At 42.5% G+C, this 20,008-nt stretch overlaps 1 protein-coding gene across 3 annotated transcripts; it reads left to right on the top strand.

Moving 5' to 3' along the window:
- The first annotated feature begins 482 nt into the window (after positions 1–482).
- S1PR3 (sphingosine-1-phosphate receptor 3) lies at positions 483–12,597 on the top strand. Of its 3 annotated transcripts, XM_048504155.1 has the most exons (3): positions 483–930; positions 8,284–8,433; positions 10,151–12,597. In XM_048504155.1, the coding sequence occupies exon 3, from the start codon at positions 10,300–10,302 to the stop codon at positions 11,419–11,421; it is 1,122 nt and encodes a 373-aa protein (XP_048360112.1). In that variant the 5' UTR covers positions 483–930; positions 8,284–8,433; positions 10,151–10,299; the 3' UTR covers positions 11,422–12,597. The 3 variants fall into 3 exon arrangements, with proteins under 3 accessions (XP_048360112.1, XP_048360111.1, XP_048360110.1); XM_048504154.1 differs by lacking the exon at positions 8,284–8,433 and having other exon boundaries at positions 483–766; XM_048504153.1 differs by lacking the exon at positions 8,284–8,433.
- The last annotated feature ends 7,411 nt before the right edge of the window (positions 12,598–20,008 follow it).

The raw sequence follows: 20,008 nt of genomic DNA, 5'->3' as shown, positions 1-20,008 counted from the left end.
TTCTTCTTGAAGTCCTGCCATTCTCCAAACCCTGCCCTCCTCAGGCTCCACCCCCAAAATCCCAACCTGTAGCTGGCAACCCTACTTGATTGTCATATTTTCCCTCCCTTTCATGCATCCCAAAGTCCTGTGGACGGTATACACCGATGACAGGGTTCACGTGTGTAGAGAGGGAGCAGGGTGCCCCCCCCCCCCACCTCCTGCATGCATTCATCGTTCATGTTCACAACTGTCCTCACATTCTCTTCCTGTGACTGGGAAACGTTCACTCAGGATCGTGGGCTGTAACCCACAGAAGCCCCTTGGCCACGGAGACACAAGTATCTGTCTCTGGACTTTTGCTGTGCCTTCCTATTCGCTCCCCCTTCTGTGTTTGCCGCGGGTTTTGCCGCTTGTTGCGCCCCTGCAAAATGTGGGAAGGGCATGGCCGATAGGAGGGAGTGGTGGCGGGTGGTGCGAGGGTTGGGGGACGAGAGACGGCTCCCATCATGCGAAAGAAGGCCGAAGGAGCCCGACGGGGAGGAGGAGCAGGAGCGTCTCTGCTAGTGCGTGTGAACGGGACGCGTTGTGGGGGCGCTGGAGGAGGGGAGGAGCCCCGCTGCGCGGAGGCGGCATCTGCTCGGAGACGGCTTGGGAAGTTGGCCGAGAGACCGGAGCCCCGACCCGCCCCCAGCCCAGCCGCACACCCACTGGCGGGACCGGGAAGCCGGGCGGCTGGCAAAGCGTTCCGGAGAGCCAGCATGAGCCGCGTCCGGCGGGGACCGAGGTGAGCCACTTGGGGCTGGACGGACGGCATCTCCCGGCGGCGGCCAGAGGGGAGACGCGGCGGCTCTTGGCTCTGCTAGTTCTGCTCTGGCGGGGCATCCGCATCAGGGCAAGTCGGTTGGAAATCCGGAGTCGGGGCTTGTTTGGCGGACTCAGAGGAGGATGGTAAGCCTAAGCCCGGCTGCCCGGGTTGTGGCCAAGGGACAGTCCCGCTGCATTCCGGTGTCTGGACGAAGTTTGGGGGCGCTGAAAAGAAAAAAGCGATCGGAAGTTTCCCCAACTTTTCAGTCGCTTTTAACAAAGTGATTGGAGACGGGGGGGGGGGGTTGCTTGTAAAACGGTAAAACTAAGAAGGCGGGGGGGGGGAGGAGGTGTTCAGCTGCTTCTGAAGGTTCGCGGCTGAGCCCCCCCCCCCTTGGGTTGAAGTCGGGAGGGGGGGGGGAGATGGCACTGAAGTCAATCAGGCCTTTTATTTTATTTCCAAATGAAAGATGGGGCTCTTGGAAAAGCAAGAATGAACCATGTTTGCTGGGAAGTGGTGCACAACCAGAAGCAAAAGTCCCATGAAACAAAAGTCCTCATCAGCGTGTGTGTGTGTGTGTGTGTGTGTGTGTGTGTGTGTGTGTGTGTGTGTTCCATGACATTTGCCATGCCTGTGACACCCTGCTGCTCCTTAGTGTGGTGTCGATTAGTATGGATCCTTGCTTTGGGCTGTGTGGCACTCTGACCGAGGCATCTGCCAACCAGCTTCTCTAGAGAAGGCTGCCCGGTTTCCCAACAGGGCTTCCAAGACACCACTGTAAAAGCAGTGACTGCCCCAGAGGGAACAAACCATGTATAACACCCAAGCCCCAGTGTCTCTTTGTATGTGACGGTCTGTTCATTGTTGGTATCAAAAGTTTATATAAGAATATTGTTTTTGAAGTTTAGAGGCCTTTGCCGGTTTATAGCAAACACCTTCATTCAGCATAAAGAAACTTCCTGAAGTTTCTCCTTACCCACGCCCCTGTACCCACAGTCATAGGATGAAGGAGGACTTGAAAACACAGCCTGATCTGGGAACAGTCTTGGGTGGGCAGAGCTGGATGATTTGAGTGCTTCCATCTTTGGACTTTGGCCTGCACTGGTTTCTTAAATTCAGAAATATTTTTATTTCAAGGGCAAAAGTCCATTTTGGAAATAAAAGGCATTCTTGTCACAACTGTTACATTTTTCATTTTTCAAAAGAAATTATTGGATGAAACAAATCAGTGCTCCAAGTATGGTCAGGAACCCTCTGGACCCACCCTGGCTGTGACCCTCACCCTGATGGAATACTTGCTAGACTCTGGGAGAAATCAAGCATCCAGGAATGGTTAGCATGCCTTGAGCACGCTCTGTGGGCAGATGGGGAGAAAGAGCCCTGAAAAAAATAATCCAAGCTCTCCCCAAAGGAGGGAAGAAGTGCCCCACTAGCCTGGAGCAGGAGGAGCCTGGTTAAGGCAGCTGGGGAAGGTGAGGCTGGGTAGGCCCATCCCTCACAAGGCCAGGTGAGGTGAGATGGCCCCATCCCACAAAGTGGAGAGGCTGGGTGGAGCAACACCAACCCTCATGGGAGCAGGTAGACCTATTTCTCATTACAACCACTATCTTTCTTTTTCAGCTGAGTTGTCCCTAGAGGGGGGGAACCTGGGAGTGTGCCCCCCACCAACTAAGAGCTCTGTAGCCTAAATGGCCTATCCACCCTGGCACGTTGTCATCAGTGATGCCTGAAAAGTGGATAGAAATATGCGTTTTAGGAAGCTTCTGGGCACAGTGCTAAGGGAACTAATTTTAGCTCTCCAGAAAGAAAATCTGTGGAAATATGGAATGCTTACTATGGAATTGTGATTACCGAAGTAACTAATATCAGTGTTCTTATCTTAATTTAGCTATGGGCCAGTGATGGAAACTAGATTAAAGAACCTGAGACCCCACTTTTCACATCTTCATACTGACAAATATACCACATCACACCCCAGTTCTATTGTACTATATGCAACACTGTACTACAAACAGCACTTCTATTTGTTATGCAAACTGTCAAAAAGCAGTTGGCTTTTCAATTTCTCCACTCATGGCTATGTGGTATCATTTTTTCTTTCCATATAAAATGATGAGGAAACAGCCACAGTGCTCTGAAGTATGAGCAGGATATTTAATGGATTTAATGAAGGGTATTCCTTTCCCATTCTCCCATGCAAAGAGCTCCCAGCTAATTTTCATGTTGTACAGAGAATCTGGCTTTATTCATTTACAAGTTTATTGTGGTTAAAATCTTTTCATGCCTGCCTTTTTGCTCCCACAGTTAGGGATCAAGGCAGGGAACATCATCAGAATAAAACAATAGAATAATTAAAACAATAAGATGGGTGAACAATGATATTGAACAAAGAAGAGAGAGCCAATCACCACCCTGCCAATAATGCTGAAAAACAATAGGCATGTCTGTGGTCCAAAGATCATTCTTAACTCATTCAAAGCCCTCCTACACAATTGAAGTTTACAACTGCTCTGGAAGTTCAACAAGTCCTTGTCATTTCCTCTGCGAGACAGTTCTGAAGAAGGGGAGAAATGACTGCAAAAGCCCAAGACTGAGCAACAGCTGACGTACTTTGTCTAGAGGTGGTGGTGGTGGTGGTAGAAAGAAGATATATATTGGATGAGTGGAGGTCCCAGGGATTTAGAGACTTTAAAGTTAAATAGTAGCACCTTGAATTGGACCTGGAAATCTATATGCAGCCAGTGGAGAAAACTCACAGTGGGAAAAATGTATTCACACCACCCTGTCCAAATAGCAAATGGTAGCATTTTGCAACAATTGAAGTCTTCCAGTCATCCAATAGGGCAGTTTCTGCAAAAATCAGGTAAGCTTCTGAGTCACAGGCAGCAAAAGGAAGCAATAGAAAAGCGGGATCCAAAAAAACTCCTAAATGCTTCATGAACGCCTTCAAAGAGGGCTGCCAATAACAGGGAGAACAACACAGCATCCAAAGCGGCAGTCTTCTTAAACCGCATAACCTCCTTCTTGTCTGGACTGTTTAGTTGGGTTCTACAGGAACATTTATAGAGTTCTGATGGTCGCAGGCATTCTGTATACCGTCCTATGACCAGTTCACACAATACGTAAGAACATAGGACGACCCAGCTGGATCAGAAAAGTGGTCTGTCTAGTCCAACATCCTGTTTCACACAGTGGCCAACTAGTTCCTCTGAAGGTCCAGCAATAGGGCGTAGAAGCCATGGTTATGACTGTTTCCACACTAGTCTTTTAGTAAAAAAATTGGCATTATTTGTGCACTCTGTTTTTACAAAGAATGCAGATGGCAGCATAGTTAACCTATTGTATTTCATTGCTTTCTGTGTATTTTTTGGTCTTTGTTCAGATTTGTTTTGTGGGGATTATTTTTTTAATTGCCCTGACCTGTATGGTCCGGGCTGGCCTGATCTAATCTTATCTCAGAAGTTAAGCATAGTTGACCTTGATTAGTATTTGGATGGGAGACCTCTCAGGAAGTCCACGGTTGCTATGTGGAGGCAGGCAATGGCAAATCACTTCTGTTCCTCTCTTACCTTGAAAACCCTATAGGGTGTCCATAAGTCAGCTGCAACTTGACAGCACTTTCCACCACCATTTTTAACATTACAGTGCCAGCTGTCCTTACATAGACAAATTATTGATAAGGTCTACTGTCCTTTTAAATTGTCTTTTTCTCCCATGTCTCCTTCCAGTTAAAATTATTTCACTCTATGATAGGTTTCCCTTGCATGGCATTCATGGTTAATTACACTTTCTTGTACCTCAGAAGGTGACATGGGAGCTTAAATCCTGTCTTTTTCTTTTACAGCCAAAGCCATTCTCATTGTTTTAAACTGGAATTTTGTAATCATGCTATAACATGAACAGACCTCCTTCAAAAAGCAAGATTGGTCCACTAACACTTGATGTAGGAATGCGAAGGCCAGATGTCTCATGGGATAGAGAACAGGAAGTAATTAATTAGACTGTGAAACCACAATAAAAAGAAAAATGTGGAGAGAAGTGGCCCTTGTGCTGAGTGAGATTCACCCCATGGAAACAAATGGCATTGCGAGATTTGATGTGTCATAGTGCTCTATTGAGAACCATACAGAACCACCACATCTTTCCCAATGGCAGCTGAAATGTGAAAATGGCAGCACAAAAATGAAAACAGTCCATGTCTCCCAGCTTCACTATCTAATTCTGTTATGAAACCTAAAGTGCCCACCCCCCTCAACCCCAAAGTCACCATTTTGTCCAGGGGATCTGATCTACGTAGTGTGGAGATCAATTGTAATAGAGGGAAATCTCCAGTCACCACCTGGAAGTTGGCAAGCCTATCTAATACTGAGAGATCATTTCCAGAATTTTAATTTTACAGATAAATGTCTTGAGAGCAGACCTTAAGTTGCTTGCATATGTTACATAATATCTAATCTGTTCCTGCCAAATCACATTCTTATTAAAAATGGAAACTGCCCTACTCAACATATACTGGTGGACTATATATATACATATTTAATTAAGAGAATTTTGTACTCATCTTTGTATGCACACACACTATGGATGATGTAATATTTAAAAGGTTTGTGCTTTTCTGAGTTCCATTAGGGAGAAGAAAAAGAATGAAGCATATTATGATACTTTGCTTTAACTGCAACATATGCATTATACTTTTTGAAATAATGTAAGAAAGATTTCCTTCTAAATGTTAATAACCATTTCATATTTATTCTTCAATCTTTCATCATATCATTGTGGTTCTTCTGTGATAATTCTTTTGGACTCAGTACACTTTAAAATCAATTTTATCCACAACTATTTATGTCAAATGAGACAGTTAAAGTTCTCAGATACTCCATAAATTAGATCACCTGAAGGGTAGGTGAATTGATAGCAGTTCCTGACATTTTAGATTTCTCTCTTAACAGAAGGAGGATTAAAATAGCAATGTGATATTTATTTATTCTTTAAATTTGTTAGTTGCTGTCTCTCGAAGGGCTGAGGGCGGCGTACAACAAAATCCAATAATAGAACAACAATTAAAAAACCCTGTACAATACAAATAAAATAAAACCAGATTAAAAATTCAAATGGTGGTAACCCACCCACCCTGAGCCTATCTGGAGGCCGGGGCGATGAAAACATACTCAGCCCAGCTGGCCAAATGCCTGGTGGAACAGGTCCATTTTACAGGCCCTGCAGAAATTCGACAAGTCCTACAGGGCCCTGGTCACTCTAGGGAGCCTGTTCCACCAGAGGGGGGCCAGGATTGTAAAGGCCCCTGGCCCTAGTGGAGGCCAGCTGTGCAGTCCTAAATCCACTGACTTCAGTGGACCTTGCAGGATGTCAGTCTGCATAAGACTACACTGTTAAACATTCTGTTCAGTACACAACACAGGCTCTTATTTGTGTATTCAGCCTTGACCCACTGCAACAAAGTACCTTCCCAAAAATAATGACAATAAAAAGATGGCAACAAAACAAAATTAATAAAAATCCTGTATTTTTGCGGGTATATGCAATTGTCTATTGATATGGTTTTAAGTAGGATTGCTGCCATTCAATAGTTCAGGGAAGTGCCTATTGATAGATGCTGATCCGTGTTTGTTCTGCTGTCATAAATAATCCGGTCCCCCAAATTCCATTGCTGTTTCCCAGAATTCCTCATGATAGAGATGCTCTTTGCACTTGTGCTGCAGGAGCTGTTTCGCAAATAGGTTCTTCTCACAAAATAAAAGTAAGCCTAAAGGCTCACATCCATGAGGTTGAGGTCAATCATGTGCATTTTTTTCCCACGGAATCAGCACCCAGAAGGCGAATACACATTCCATGGAAAAGACACACAACTGGTTCCACCCACAAGATTGTGAGCTCGTAAACAGTGCAGGGGCATTATGGTATCAAATTACCCTCTCCTCATTGTTCCAAAGTTGTTTTAAAAACATCTTAATATAACCAAGAAACAGAATAGAGGATGGAACAATGCTGATGGGGTAGGCCAGCGTCTTAGTAGGAGCAAGTTTAGCTGTCACCCTGGTGATAATTCTAAGTGCTACCTTGCCAGTGTGGTGTAGAGATTTGAGTGTTGAACTAGGATCTGAGAGACCCAGATTCAAATTTCCACCTTGTCATAGAAGCCTTCTGGTGACTTTTAGATTGCTGATCAGTCTCTCCCCTCCCCCCTCTTTCTCGGGGCCTAACTTACTTCACAGGGTTATTTTTGTGAAAGTAAAATGGAGGAGGGGAGAACTAAGCTTCTTTGGATTCCCACTGGAGAGTCTTTTAATGGCAGTGAAGTAAAAGAGTGCTAAAGTACTAGCCCCTGTAACAGGAGAGGCTCTTTGAAGGTTTGAAAGTGGCAGCAATCCAGAGCAAACAAAAATGGGAAGCAAAGATAGAGGGAGCTAGTCTAGATGGAGATCATGGAAGGCTGAGTAGCTCTCCCATAAGCACAGAAGTGGCGCTCATGAGGTTTAGTGATCCATGTATGCTAATGGAGTTTAATTTGTTGGTTAAAGGCTACTGGCAAGTCAACTGGTTAACACCCTTAATCTAAACACATCAAGTTTAATAGGAATCTGAATACAGATTGTTTTAAGCTATTTTCATATCTCTTTGAGACTGCATCAATTGGGAGCTAAAACAAACTGGAGAATGACTCAAGCTCCCAGGATTTTTCTGCTGTCTGGAGACCTCACCAGTCATGGTGTTCATTACTAGAGAAGCCCAACATGCCTTGTGATTATTTTCTTTGCCCAAGGGAGGGAAGTCATCTGAAACTCAACAGTGGCCAGTTCTGTTGTTCCAGAAAAGGGGCAAAATGGTAATTGTAGACAATGATTAATTTTTAATGTCCAGATAAAATTAATAGTGTATTTGGCTGGTAAGAACCATCTTTTAACAATACTGAGTTTTCGAAAAAGGGATCAACAGGTTGTGTTTAATCTTTGACTCCATTACTGTCTTGCATATAAAATTCTCAAATCAGAAAGTTATTAATCATCATAGGTCAATCTCCAGGTCATAAAAACTAACTACTTGGTGGCTGCTGATATGCAGGTAATGGTCACCTGGAAAAGTTCTAATCTCAGTAGCTGACAACACAATCAATCAAGATATCCTTGGCAATGGTGGGATTCAAATAATTACAAGCACCATTTTAACAATTGGTTCTGCCGAAGAGGTGTGAACCTGCTGAATCCCATCACTGATCCTGGGCCACCTTTCAGGGTTAGGATTGAGAGGCACCATTCTATGGTAGCTTTGATCCTACCTGGAAGGCACATTTCAAGAGGTGGTGCTGGGGGACTGCTGCTTAAACCTTTGGCTTCTAGCCTGTGGGGTCTCACAAGGTTACATCTTATCCCCCATGCTTTTAAACATTTACATGAAGTTGCTATAAAATATCAACCAGAAATTATAATTGGGTTATCACCAATATGTGGATGATACTCATTTCTATCTCATTCTTACAGTGGATCTCTGAGAGGCTGTAGAAACTGTGAACCAGAGTCTAGAGGCAGATTTGAAATGGATGAGAACTAATAAATGGAAATGTAATCCCATCAGGACAAAGGTGCTGTTGGGCAAAACTGTTGGGCAAAAGGACTGATCCACAAATTGAGGTATCTTCTTTTGTAGATGATGTTACATTCCCCCTAGCAGAGCGGGTTCATAACTTGGAGGTTCTGCTGGACCAAAGCTTCCTGTTGGATGAATAGGTGTCAGTTGAGCCTAGAAGTAGCTTTTGCCAACTTCGACCCCTTCTGCACATGCAGGATAATGCACTTTCAATCCACTTTTACAATTGTTTGCAAGTGGATGTTGCTATTCCGCACAACTGCAAAGTGCATTGAAAGTGTATTATTCTGCATGTGCGGCAAGTGCCTTCATCTGACTCATAAGTTACAGCCTTTTCTGGTCAGAAAGGATCTTGCTAATGTGGTGTATAGCCTGATAACATCTAGATTGGAATATATCTGTGTACTTCACTTGGAGCTACTCTTGAAGAGTGTCCATAAGTTTCAATTAATACAGAATGTGTAGTCAGAAGGCTGACTGAAATGGCTCGCCGCAATCTTGTTCCACCTATAGTGGCTCCAAGTTTGCTTCTGGATTCAATTCAAGGTGGTGGTGTTGACTTTTAAACCCCCTTATTGCCTACCTCTTATTAATATACCCAACCATTTTGGTCATGTGGGGGAAGGAGGGAGGTGAGTAGAAAGACAGCATTAAAATGGTTTAAATAAGTTAATTATATAATCATTGGAACTGAATAGCACACCCAGTAAATAAATCCCATTACCTAAGCCACATTTTCTAGTTTGCAAATTTCATAATAGGCAAAATCCAGTTGAAGATCATCAGATTTAAGACTTATTAGCCTACATTTAAATTCTTTAACTGAAAGTTAAGTGCTGAAACTGAAAGTGAAAGACTGAAAGTTAAGTGTTTCAGATTTGCTTATCTCTTCCTTTGAAATCTCAGGGAGCTGAAAGTGCTCGGGTTTGGCTGAATTATGCCCATTTGTCTTATGATGTCACTTCAATCTTACACTTATGCCATTAAGTACATCGTCTGCCCTTTGACTTTCATTTTAAAATAGCTTTAAAATGCATTGTGAATGTCAGATTTTTGCTATATTTTATGTAACACATCCTTGCTCTACAGTTGAAAGGCAACATTGTGAAAGCTGCTGTCATAAATCTTATCCCTGTGTCATTCTCCCTTTGTAACATTTTACCCATCCTGTTGTGTCTTTCACCGCCACATGTTTTGGGGGAAAGGTATATGGAACACAGTGGTTTTAGGACAAGTGGCAGCTATTCTTTAGGGACCTTTAGTTGCACATTTATGGAGAAATTACACCTATGGCAAAATTCCCATGGGTTGGATCCAACCAATTTATCCACTGGTGAAAAAAGGAAGGAGTGGGTCTCCTTTTATTGCTGAAAAGACTCTGCTGAGGACAAATGGACCAGCATGGACAAAGGTCATGTGGAACAGGAGTTGTAGTAAGGAGGGGGGTGGGTTAGGTGGCATTGGCTGAAAAAGGGAGAAGGAGGACACCTCTGATCACCTAAAATGGATATAGGGGGAGATTGTGGGACCTGCATTGACAAAAGCCATGTGGGTTGTAGAAAGGAGAATTGAACAGGATCAAGTGGGAAAGCTGACTAGATGTCTCTTATAATCCATCCTATAAACATGATTAGCTGAGCATTTTAGATGTTTCTCATATATTTTATCATATATGTGATTATGATGTTTTAGATATATTAAATGTGCTGTATGGCAGCTGGGTCAGATGGAGTAATTGTGACTTTTGTTGTTGTTTTAAAGGTCCTGGTTTTGGTGCACGGGAATGGTGATGTGCAATCTGTAAGAGAAGAAGCCAGTTGAATCCCCAAAGGAATATTCCACAGGATGTAATATGGGTTCCCCCTAGTGGAAAAACGTGGAAATTATTTAAATTTATCAGTCTAGAAACCATGGCTGTGAACACCACATCAACCACTCATCATCAGAACAAAGTGTTGGACCACATAATAAAACTTCATTACGACTATGTTGGAAAGGGCGACCGAGTAAATCGGGAAAAAGGCATAGACCCAACTACTATTGCACTTCTAATCATCTGTAGCTTCATCATCCTGGAGAACCTGATGGTGTTGATTGCCATATGGAAAAACCATAAGTTTCACAACCGCATGTACTTCTTCATTGGCAATCTAGCTCTCTGTGACTTGCTGGCTGGGATTGTTTACAAAGTGAACATTTTGATGTCTGGGAGCAACACCATGAGTCTGACAATGAATATGTGGTTTGTCCGGGAAGGCAGCATGTTTGTGGCTCTAGGAGCATCTACTTTTAGCTTATTGGCCATTGCTATTGAAAGACATTTGACTATGATCAAAATGAGGCCATATGACGCTAATAAAAAATACAGGGTCTTTTTGCTTATTGGAACATGCTGGCTTATCTCAGTCTCCTTGGGTGCCTTACCAATCCTTGGTTGGAACTGCATTGACAATTTACCAGACTGTTCCACTGTTTTGCCACTCTATTCTAAGAAATATGTAGCATTTTGCATCAGCATCTTCATTGCCATTCTGGTGGCCATTGTCATCCTTTATGCACGTATTTACATCTTGGTAAAGTCCAGTAGCCGTAATGTCACAAATCACAGCAACTCAGAGAGATCATTGGCATTGCTTAGGACAGTTGTGATTGTTGTTGGAGTTTTTATTGCCTGTTGGTTGCCATTGTTTATTTTGCTGCTGATTGATGTGGCCTGCAAAACAAAGTATCCTATTTTATACAAAGAAGATGGTTTCATTGCCTTGGCTGTCCTCAATTCAGCAATGAATCCCATCATCTACACTCTGGCAAGTAAGGAAATGCGTCGGGCTTTCTTCCGCCTTGTTTGTGACTGTCTGGTGAGGGCCAATGTCACGTCTTTGCCTATCCAACCCACACCAGATCAGAGTCGAAGCAAATCCAGTAATAGTAGCAATACCCAAAAGCTGAAAGATGAGTTCCCACAAACAAAAATATCATATACACTTGGAAAAAATGAGTCTTCATTTCAGAATGGAAATTTTTGTAACTGAAGCTTGATAACTCTGCAAACCAAGGACTCTTGTGTGGCTCTTTAGAGCCAACTAGAGGTACATCTAGTGGGGCTTAATGCTTTTCAGTTATGAAGAAAATGATAACTTGGAATGCCTGCTTTTTCTTAGCATGAACCATTTTGGACCAGATTTAGCTCTCTGAGAGAACTGACTTGGGCAAAGTCTTTGTGAAGTCTCCTAGTGTCTGTCTGAAGAAAGATGGCACCTTTGACATGGATTTTCTTGGTGCACTTTGATCCAAAATACATATGTAGTAGGCAAGCAAAGCAGAAAAAAGGACCTGTTATTTGAAACAGTATATGAAACCTGCGTTTCAGTCACCAATAACTACCACATTTTATCTCCCATACAATTTCTCTTGTAGGCTCTGTGTGAAGCATAGCTTTCAATCAGACTAAATGATCAAATATTATATGATGAGCCTTTCCAGGAATCAGATAGTTTGCAAGCATTCCATAATATCATAGTTGCTCATTCAATTGTCCTAGAAGTAGAAACTCATAGGACATGATAACATCCAGTCAATAGTTGTGAATGTACACTAAGTACTGCAGACAGTCAAAATAACCATCCCCATTTAGGCCAAAATGGACATGTTTTCTTCTCCATATTGTGCTTTTCCCCCCTTGTGTTTCTCATACTTATGCTAAAGGATTCACACTACAGGAATTTTTCTACAGACCCTGAGATAGCCAAGCCATGAAATGAATGCTTAAGATGGGACATAAACTTTGCCCTGATGAAGGCACAATGAAGATGTCATAAGGATGTAACATGTACATGGACAAACAGATATGTCAAAGCTGAGGCCTCTTTATCTGTACATTTTTTAAAACAATGGCAACTGTATGGCAAGAGTATTGTAGCAAAACTAAGGTATTGTGTGCTACTATCAAATGATATTCTCTCGTGTGGGGAAGGGAGAACTCTGCCAGCCCAGTAATTTGACTTGCAGTCATTATTGCAAGCTCCTTGTTAGGCATTTGGGAGAAGAAATTGTTTTTGTTTTTTTTAGTTTTTAAGAATCACAATAATTGTTCATTGTTGTTGAATCTCCTTTTATTATTTAAGGTTGTTAGAATTCAATTGAAATATGTGTCTTGGAATTTCATGCATGTATTATCTGTGGGTTTTTATTAAAAATCAATGCATATATTTTTTATTTTGCATTTTGACAAATGTTTAAAAATGTCCAACCTGCATAGCTGAAAGCCCATCATAAGGCAAGCGTAAATTGACTACTAAAAGTGGAATGTTTTCTGCCAAATGTTTCAGATAAAAGCCCCTACATTCCCAGAAGATTATAAGTGCTAGGGCTGCCAGGCTGCTCCAGGACTTCTACCAGCAGCTGCCATTGCTCACTGCCACTCCAAACAGTGGTAAGTGAAAAGTTTTTTTTAAAGCACTGATAGCATCTCTTTTATCCAAGGCCGTTTCCAGCGACGCCATGCTGATATGCGCATCGCCAAGAGTTCTGGGTCGGCGTGGGCGCAAACTCGCCAACATGGCGTCGCGAGTGACAGGTAACAGAGAGCCCTCGCAGGAGAGGCGGCTCGCGCGACGGAGCCGCCTCTTCTCTCATTATTGCCACCCAGGGTCTCCACGATGTCCCGTCGTTACGCCTGCTGCCTGTGGAAGCCCGCCCACGCTGCCCTCTTCGGCCACTGAATTCGAAGGACCAGTGTGGAAGCGAGGGCTTCCACGGCCATGCTTTGAAGCGGTCGATGGAGGCGTATCGTGAGAGTATCGCACCGAAGAAAGAAGGGAATAGCGATCTTTACTCCCTGCTTGACGCCGGTTAGCGCACCGCCAGCGGGAAAGACGCTTCTCGGGTGTTAATTTAGGCGATAGCAATGCGTAACCCTGAAGGCGCGGTCAGATTCGGTACGGCTGCTAGCGTTTGCAGCAGCGCATACTGTCTGTGCGAACGGCGGCCTGGGGGCGGCGTTTTTACCGCCCCCAGGCCGTCGTTTTTGGGCCGTGCGGAAACGGCCTTAGAGTTCCTGGGAATTCCTAGAGCTACTCAACATACCTGCTGGCTTTTCCCAAAAGTGATGTGATGGCACAATGTACCCCCCGTGGCTTCACCCCCAAAGCTGCCGCTGGCTGTTAGCCATGGTCTAGCAACCCTAATTAGAGTCTGTGCTAATAGACCTGAATCATTAAAAAATCATGTTCGAATGTTCATTCTGTAGATGAATGTTAATTTTCATTGACAAATATACCATCTCAAATTTATATCATGTGAAGCTATGAAATATTTGGTAGAACTTTTCTGTTTATGTTTTCTGTTAACATTTCACTCATGGGGGCTTTCTGTTCACCTGTCTATATGTGTTCTTGCCCTGTATACCTTGTATTTGAAAAGAGTGAGCCAAAAAAAGTTGATTATGCCATACTTCTGATACAACTGTACCAAAAAACCTGCAATGTGGCTTTGAACAGGATATCATATTGGTATGTATTATAAATAAAATTGAAGCATCTTGATGATTTTCCTCTGAAGGAGATATCGGAACAAGTGAAACTAACCAACACTGTCAGGATTTAAAGACCCAGAGCATAGTACAAGATTGTGGCTGTGCCATAGGATTTTGAGCACAGTGTTCAATTGCAGCTGTACCATTAAAGCTCAAGTACTGAGTAATTTTTCTTATATTCATCTCTTTAGTTATGTTACATTTTGTAATTTGGATGGAGATTTCATGTAACCATAATTTATTTATATACCAGATAAGACATTCTATAACTGTTAAATAAAGTAGCCAGACTATGGATAGGTAACAGCTACTTTGTACCTTCATCCTTGTCAATATATGAGATTTGAGGCTGGACATTAAATGTGTGGGAAGGCTCATAACTTTTGGGAGGATTCCATACTTAAGTGATAAATTGTGACTCAACTGTGTTTATAAAGGCTTTTTAAAGGGGATTTCCACACAGTATCTCATGCAGTATTGTTGAAATAAAGTATCTAAGTTCAAGCTCCTAAGGGTGTATAAGTGGAAATAAATTAGCTAATGTCAGTGGGCTGGGACTTGCGCTTGCTGCAATTCAGGCCCCTCTGAAAAGATCCATAGTCCTCTTTTCACTCCCATATTACTGAATGGCTATCATTGAAATGCATAATAAACATGTTGGATTGCATATTTTGTGATTTTGCAGTTACAAATCTTGTAAGCAATTAGTACATTAACCTTTCATACTATGTGAAATGTAAAATTCTGAAACTGTGAACATAGTAGAACATAATGTATTGCATTTTTAAAATATGTCTAAAAAGCAACAGGACAACGTCTTAATAAAATATATATGAGAATGCAAGTTAAATAAGAACTACAAGGATAAGGGCACTTAAATCCCCAATAAGAATTGGATCATGGAAATGTGGAAAACAGGGAAAGGATGGTTTTTTTGAAGACAGGAAAGAAGCAGATCATGAGGTCAGGCTGGAAAAATCCAATCAGGGCTAGTTGAACCCCCAAACTGCTCAAAAGTAGGGCAAAGGCATGAATTTTATGGGCAAACAGCCAAGTCGCATTCTTAATGAACGGATGAATATTAACTGACACACCCAGGGGTGCATAGTGGGCATCGATAATGAACATACAGGAAGAATATGGAAGGGGGGCAACATATCAAGGAGTGACATTTGAAAGGCAGTTGGAAAGAGTGGAAATCCTAGTATTTTTAGCCAATGAAAGAGCAAAGAGGGATGTGTGTATCGTAAATAGGGAACTGTATATATGTGCATGTATTGTGGAAGGTGGGACAGCTCCCCTTTCTTTGCAAATAAAGCTTTTTAGAAATTCTCTTCTGTTGGTTGGCTATTTGATTAAAGGAACCTTGGGCACTACAGAGGTATATTCCTAGATACTATGAAAGTTTTTGCTATATTGTAATACATTAAAATGTACTGTGTTGTACTGTATAACTTACTGCCTTAGACCCAAGAGTGAAGCGATGTTTTCTAACTTGCTTTAGATTCTTCTGCAATGAATGAATGCTCTCAATACAACATACAACATAGTTATCTGCTGCCTTTCCTGACAAATTATCACAGCTAACTGAAACCCTGCAGGCAATAAGAAGTTAAAACCAAAACAGGCAAGAGAAAAGAACAATTAATAAAACATGGGGTCACAGGCTGTCTAATGTATGCAGGGAGGGGGTGAATATTTGTGAACTTTAAATACAGCGATCCTAGCTGGGATGCAATTTAATGCCTTCCGCAGTCTTCCGCATGGCAGTTCCTGATGTCCCAGAGGAAACATTCCCCTGCTTGGGTTGGATGCAGGCTCTATTTTCAGATGACAGAAATGAAATTTCCTGACTCTCTCTCCCACTGCAACCCAGTGAGTCCCATAAAATGTTGTTCCTGGGGGATAAAGGATCCCAAGAAATTGCAAGACAAATTGACAGTATTTTCTACCACCATTTGGAGTCACACCATTTGGTGCCCATTTTTGTGTGTTCTGATCTTCAAATCTGAGGTACAAGTGCTATCAAAAGTGCAAAGGAAATGCCAGTGCTGTACACCCTTGTAACCAGTGAGCTGGTATCATTCTGTAGTCCTCTTTAATTCTTAATGTGATACATTAGTGGCAGAAAACCCCCAAGGAATGTAGTAATCACCAGCCAAATATGTCATTTAGCTAACAAAAACCTAACCCAATCAGAAGCCCTTCCTTTAAATTACTGCAGAGAAAGTGCTGGAAAACATGGGCCAATGTGCTTGCTGCATGATGGGGTGAATGTCCCTCACAGCAAGATTTCTCATACTGACCTGTTTCTTGGAGCCCCGCTTTCACTTTCCATTCTGTCCATGGCACGTGAGACCATTTTTAGCACAACTTTTAATTTACTTTGCTGCCAGAGTGGGGAGATTTGCCTGTGAGCAGAGCTTTGCCACAGAGATCTTCCCTCTGTCCACAACCAACCTTCCTTCTCCCACCCATGGCCAACCACCCTTCCCCCACCCCTTCCATGTTTCTGGCTGTTTCAAGTTTTTAAAAGCTGATCACTCGCACAGGCTTAGCCAAAACACACTGACCTCTACATTTCATGTTGACAGATCAGTATCTCAACATAATAAGAACAAGAGTGCTTGGAAATAACAAGCCTCTCTGTCTTCCAGTGGCAGCAGCAGGAAGAGGGGGAGAGAATATCGGCTCTAGCAGAGCTCTATATGTCCCCTTCTTTGGCAGTGTGTGAGCCAGGGAATTTATTTGCTCTTTCATTTGGGGAGGAAATTATTCTTGGAATGGGAATATGAATAAAAGTGCAGTTTAAAGACTTAGCTGAACATTTTTACTACCAGGTTTTGTATGATCTGTGCTTTTAAGAATAAAAATATGTGCCTTAAAGATCTGTTCCTTTAAGAATCACTTGATGGGTGGAGTTAAGAGAACCAGGCCTGGAGAGTTCTCTACAGAAAAGCTGGGGGCTCAGGAAGGGATGCCTCCTCTCATGTAAACAGAAAAACTTGAGGAGATCCCTCTGCAATCCCACTTCATACTGAAGAGCTCATGAAGAGCCTCAAGGTAAACGTAATGGGCTGTTGTTTTTCAGGATTTTGAGATTTATAGTATTCCTATTTTATTATTTAATACAGAAATTAGTTGCATAATCAGATGGTAGCCATATTCACTGAGTAGCCCCATTCTAAAATTCCACATTACTGCCAAACAGTGCATATGCCCAAATATCAATATATACCACCTGGCAGCTGGAATTTTGCCAGAAATGGTGGTAAACACAATAAGTGTTTTCAGATTCTCATCACTTACCTACACAGCACACAGATCAGAGGAAGGAAAGAATATAATTCCATGATGATAAAATAAGAAATGCAGGACACACCTGTCAGACATCTAGCATATGTTTCCCTATTTTCATGTGGAATATATTCTCTTCAGAGCCAGCATGGTGTAGTGGTTAAGAGTAGGTGGGTTCTAATCTGGAGAACCAGGTTTGATTCCCCACTCCTCCACCTGAGTGGTAGAGGCTTATCTGGGGAACCAGATTTCTTTCCCCACTCCTACATTCCTGCTGAATGACCTTGAGCTAGTCACAGTTCTTCAGAACTCTCTCAGCCCCTCACAAGGTGTCTGTTGTGGGGAGAGGAAGGGAAAGGAGCTTGTAAGCCACCTTGAGTCTCCTTACAGGAGAGAAAGGTGGGGTATAAATCCAAACTCTTCTTTTTCTTCATACCATGTTTACAAACTCTGCAGCCTACTGGATTTTTATCCTGAGATAAATTGTCACAAAGGTTTGGGGGAGATTTGGAAGCCTTATAATCCCTTGTTTCCAGGAAAAGGTTTCCACCTTTCCCAAAAAGGTGACATTTCATTTTTCGAGGGCTCTGCACCCATGATTAAACGTCCCAAAAGAGTTATCTTGTAAGTAGGCATGAAAATGTTTGATATTAACAGACAGTGCTTCCTATTCAGCAGATTGTTAGGATGTCACAGTGTTAATTGCAACCCATACAGGGTGCCCACTGAACCTACATGACTTTCCATGACTTTCAAGCCGTGGCTAAGGAGGAAAGAGATGAGTCTGTGCTGATGGATTTTGTTCATTATATAGGAACCATGGAGCAGTATCTAGTTTGCACCAGTGGCAAAAAGTGTTCATCAGTCTTTCCAGGAATAACTCTTTTCTCCCCAGGGCAAATAATGTCATCACAGTGTGGTGGCTGCTATAGGCCTCCTTGGAGAAAGTGTAGTATGGGAAGGGATGGCTCGTAATTGTATGCCCTCCTCTCTACTTAGTGGCTCCTACTGTTACAGCCTGATTCAGGTTTCTCAGAATTACAACAGACCCAAATTTGAAATTGCAACTTCAAATCCAAACCTTTGCATGATTCTAATTGTTTTTTTAATCCTTCCTATTTGATCACATTCCTTTTCTTTCTCCACAACAGCAGAGGTGGGATCCAACCAGTTCTCACCACTTCTCTAGAAGTGGTTACTAATTTTTTCTGAGTGCCAAGAAGGGGTTACTAAAGCAACCTCCCAGCCCAATAGGGACTCGAGGTGCATGTGTGCAGCGGCGCCTCTGTTTGAATCCCACCACCATCGGAACCTGTTATTAAAATTTTTGGATCCCACCACTGCACAACAGGCACCTTGTGAGGTAGGTGGTTGGGCCGATAGAACTCTGATTGGCTCAAGGTCACCCAGCAGGCTACATTTTCATCTAGTTGTCTATGTAAATGTTTTCACTAATTTTCTTTTTAAGAATACAATCTGGTTACTTGAAATATCCTTGCAGGACATATTTGCCTGCAATTTTCAGGTCCCCTGATATGGAGCAACCCCATGAGAGTCACTAGAAACATTCCCATAGCCCTTTTTATAATTTGTTCTGAAGTTGATACTTTCAGGAGTTAGGCAGAATGAGGAATTCAATTGTTTTCTGCTTCATTTCTGGTTACAATTCAAATTGCTGGTTATTACCTGCAAAGTTCTGAATGGCCTGGGACCCACATAATCTGAAGGGCCACCTCTCCAATATGATCTTCTTTGATGACTTTTCTCGTCTGGGTAAAATATTTGATGCCTTGCCAATGGGTAAGATCAGTGACTGCCCATACCTTCCAACTATTTGTCGTGACTTCTGTTTGGTGGAATAGTTTGCCTGTGGCAGAAGGATTCCAACATTAATAATAGTCCATAAAGTGTGCCCTAGGTGAGAAACGATCTGCAGCTCATTCCTACATCAGTTTACTCATAAAAATTTCACTGGTTTCAGTGAGATTTATTCCCATGTAAGTATGCAGGAGATTGCAGCCTTAATAGAGTTACAGGAACAGAGGAATAGCTGCCTGTGTTATACACTGTGTGTATCCATAACACTAAAATAGAAAATGAATTTTTATTGTTGTTGCTAATTTACATGAACTTGGAAAGCTAACACAAGTAATGTGTGAAAAATTTCTTACCATGAAGTCAGACCAAATAGAGTACCTGATACTCAATAATGCACATAACTGGTAGAATTGCGAAGAGCTCCAAGCAGACCTTTATAAATTAGGTGAGTGGGCTAAGAAATGGCAAATGCAGTTCAATGTAGCAAAATGTAAAGTGATGTACATACGGACAAAAAAATCCAAACTTCACATACACGTTACAGGGGTCAGTGCTATCAGTCACAAACCAGGAAAGGGATTTGGGTGTCTTAGTTGATAGTTCCATGGGAATGTCAACCCAATGCATGCATGGCAGCTGTGAAAAAGGCAAACTCTATGCTGGGGATTATTAGGGAAGGAATGGATAATGTCGCAAACTACCCGGCAAATCGGCGATTGTTTGTGCCCTTATAAGAAGAAGCAGTAGTCGCTGTACACCCCACTTGGAGCAAGCGACTCCCACTTACGGAGTACTGTGTTCAGTTCCTGGTGTTAAGCACATCTCAAAAAGGATATCGAACCAGATAGAAAGAAAGAAGTGCAGTGAAAGGGCAACTTTAAGGATGATTGAGGGACTGGAGCACCTTCCTTATGAGGAGAGGCTGCAGCGTTTGGGACTCTTTAGTTTGGAGAGGAGACGTCTGAGGGGGG

Source organism: Sphaerodactylus townsendi, linkage group LG07 (assembly GCF_021028975.2).
Source record: "Sphaerodactylus townsendi isolate TG3544 linkage group LG07, MPM_Stown_v2.3, whole genome shotgun sequence".
Taxonomy (NCBI): domain Eukaryota; kingdom Metazoa; phylum Chordata; class Lepidosauria; order Squamata; family Sphaerodactylidae; genus Sphaerodactylus; species Sphaerodactylus townsendi.
Note: the sequence above shows the minus strand (reverse complement) of the source record. Positions and strands in the feature narration are given on the sequence as shown.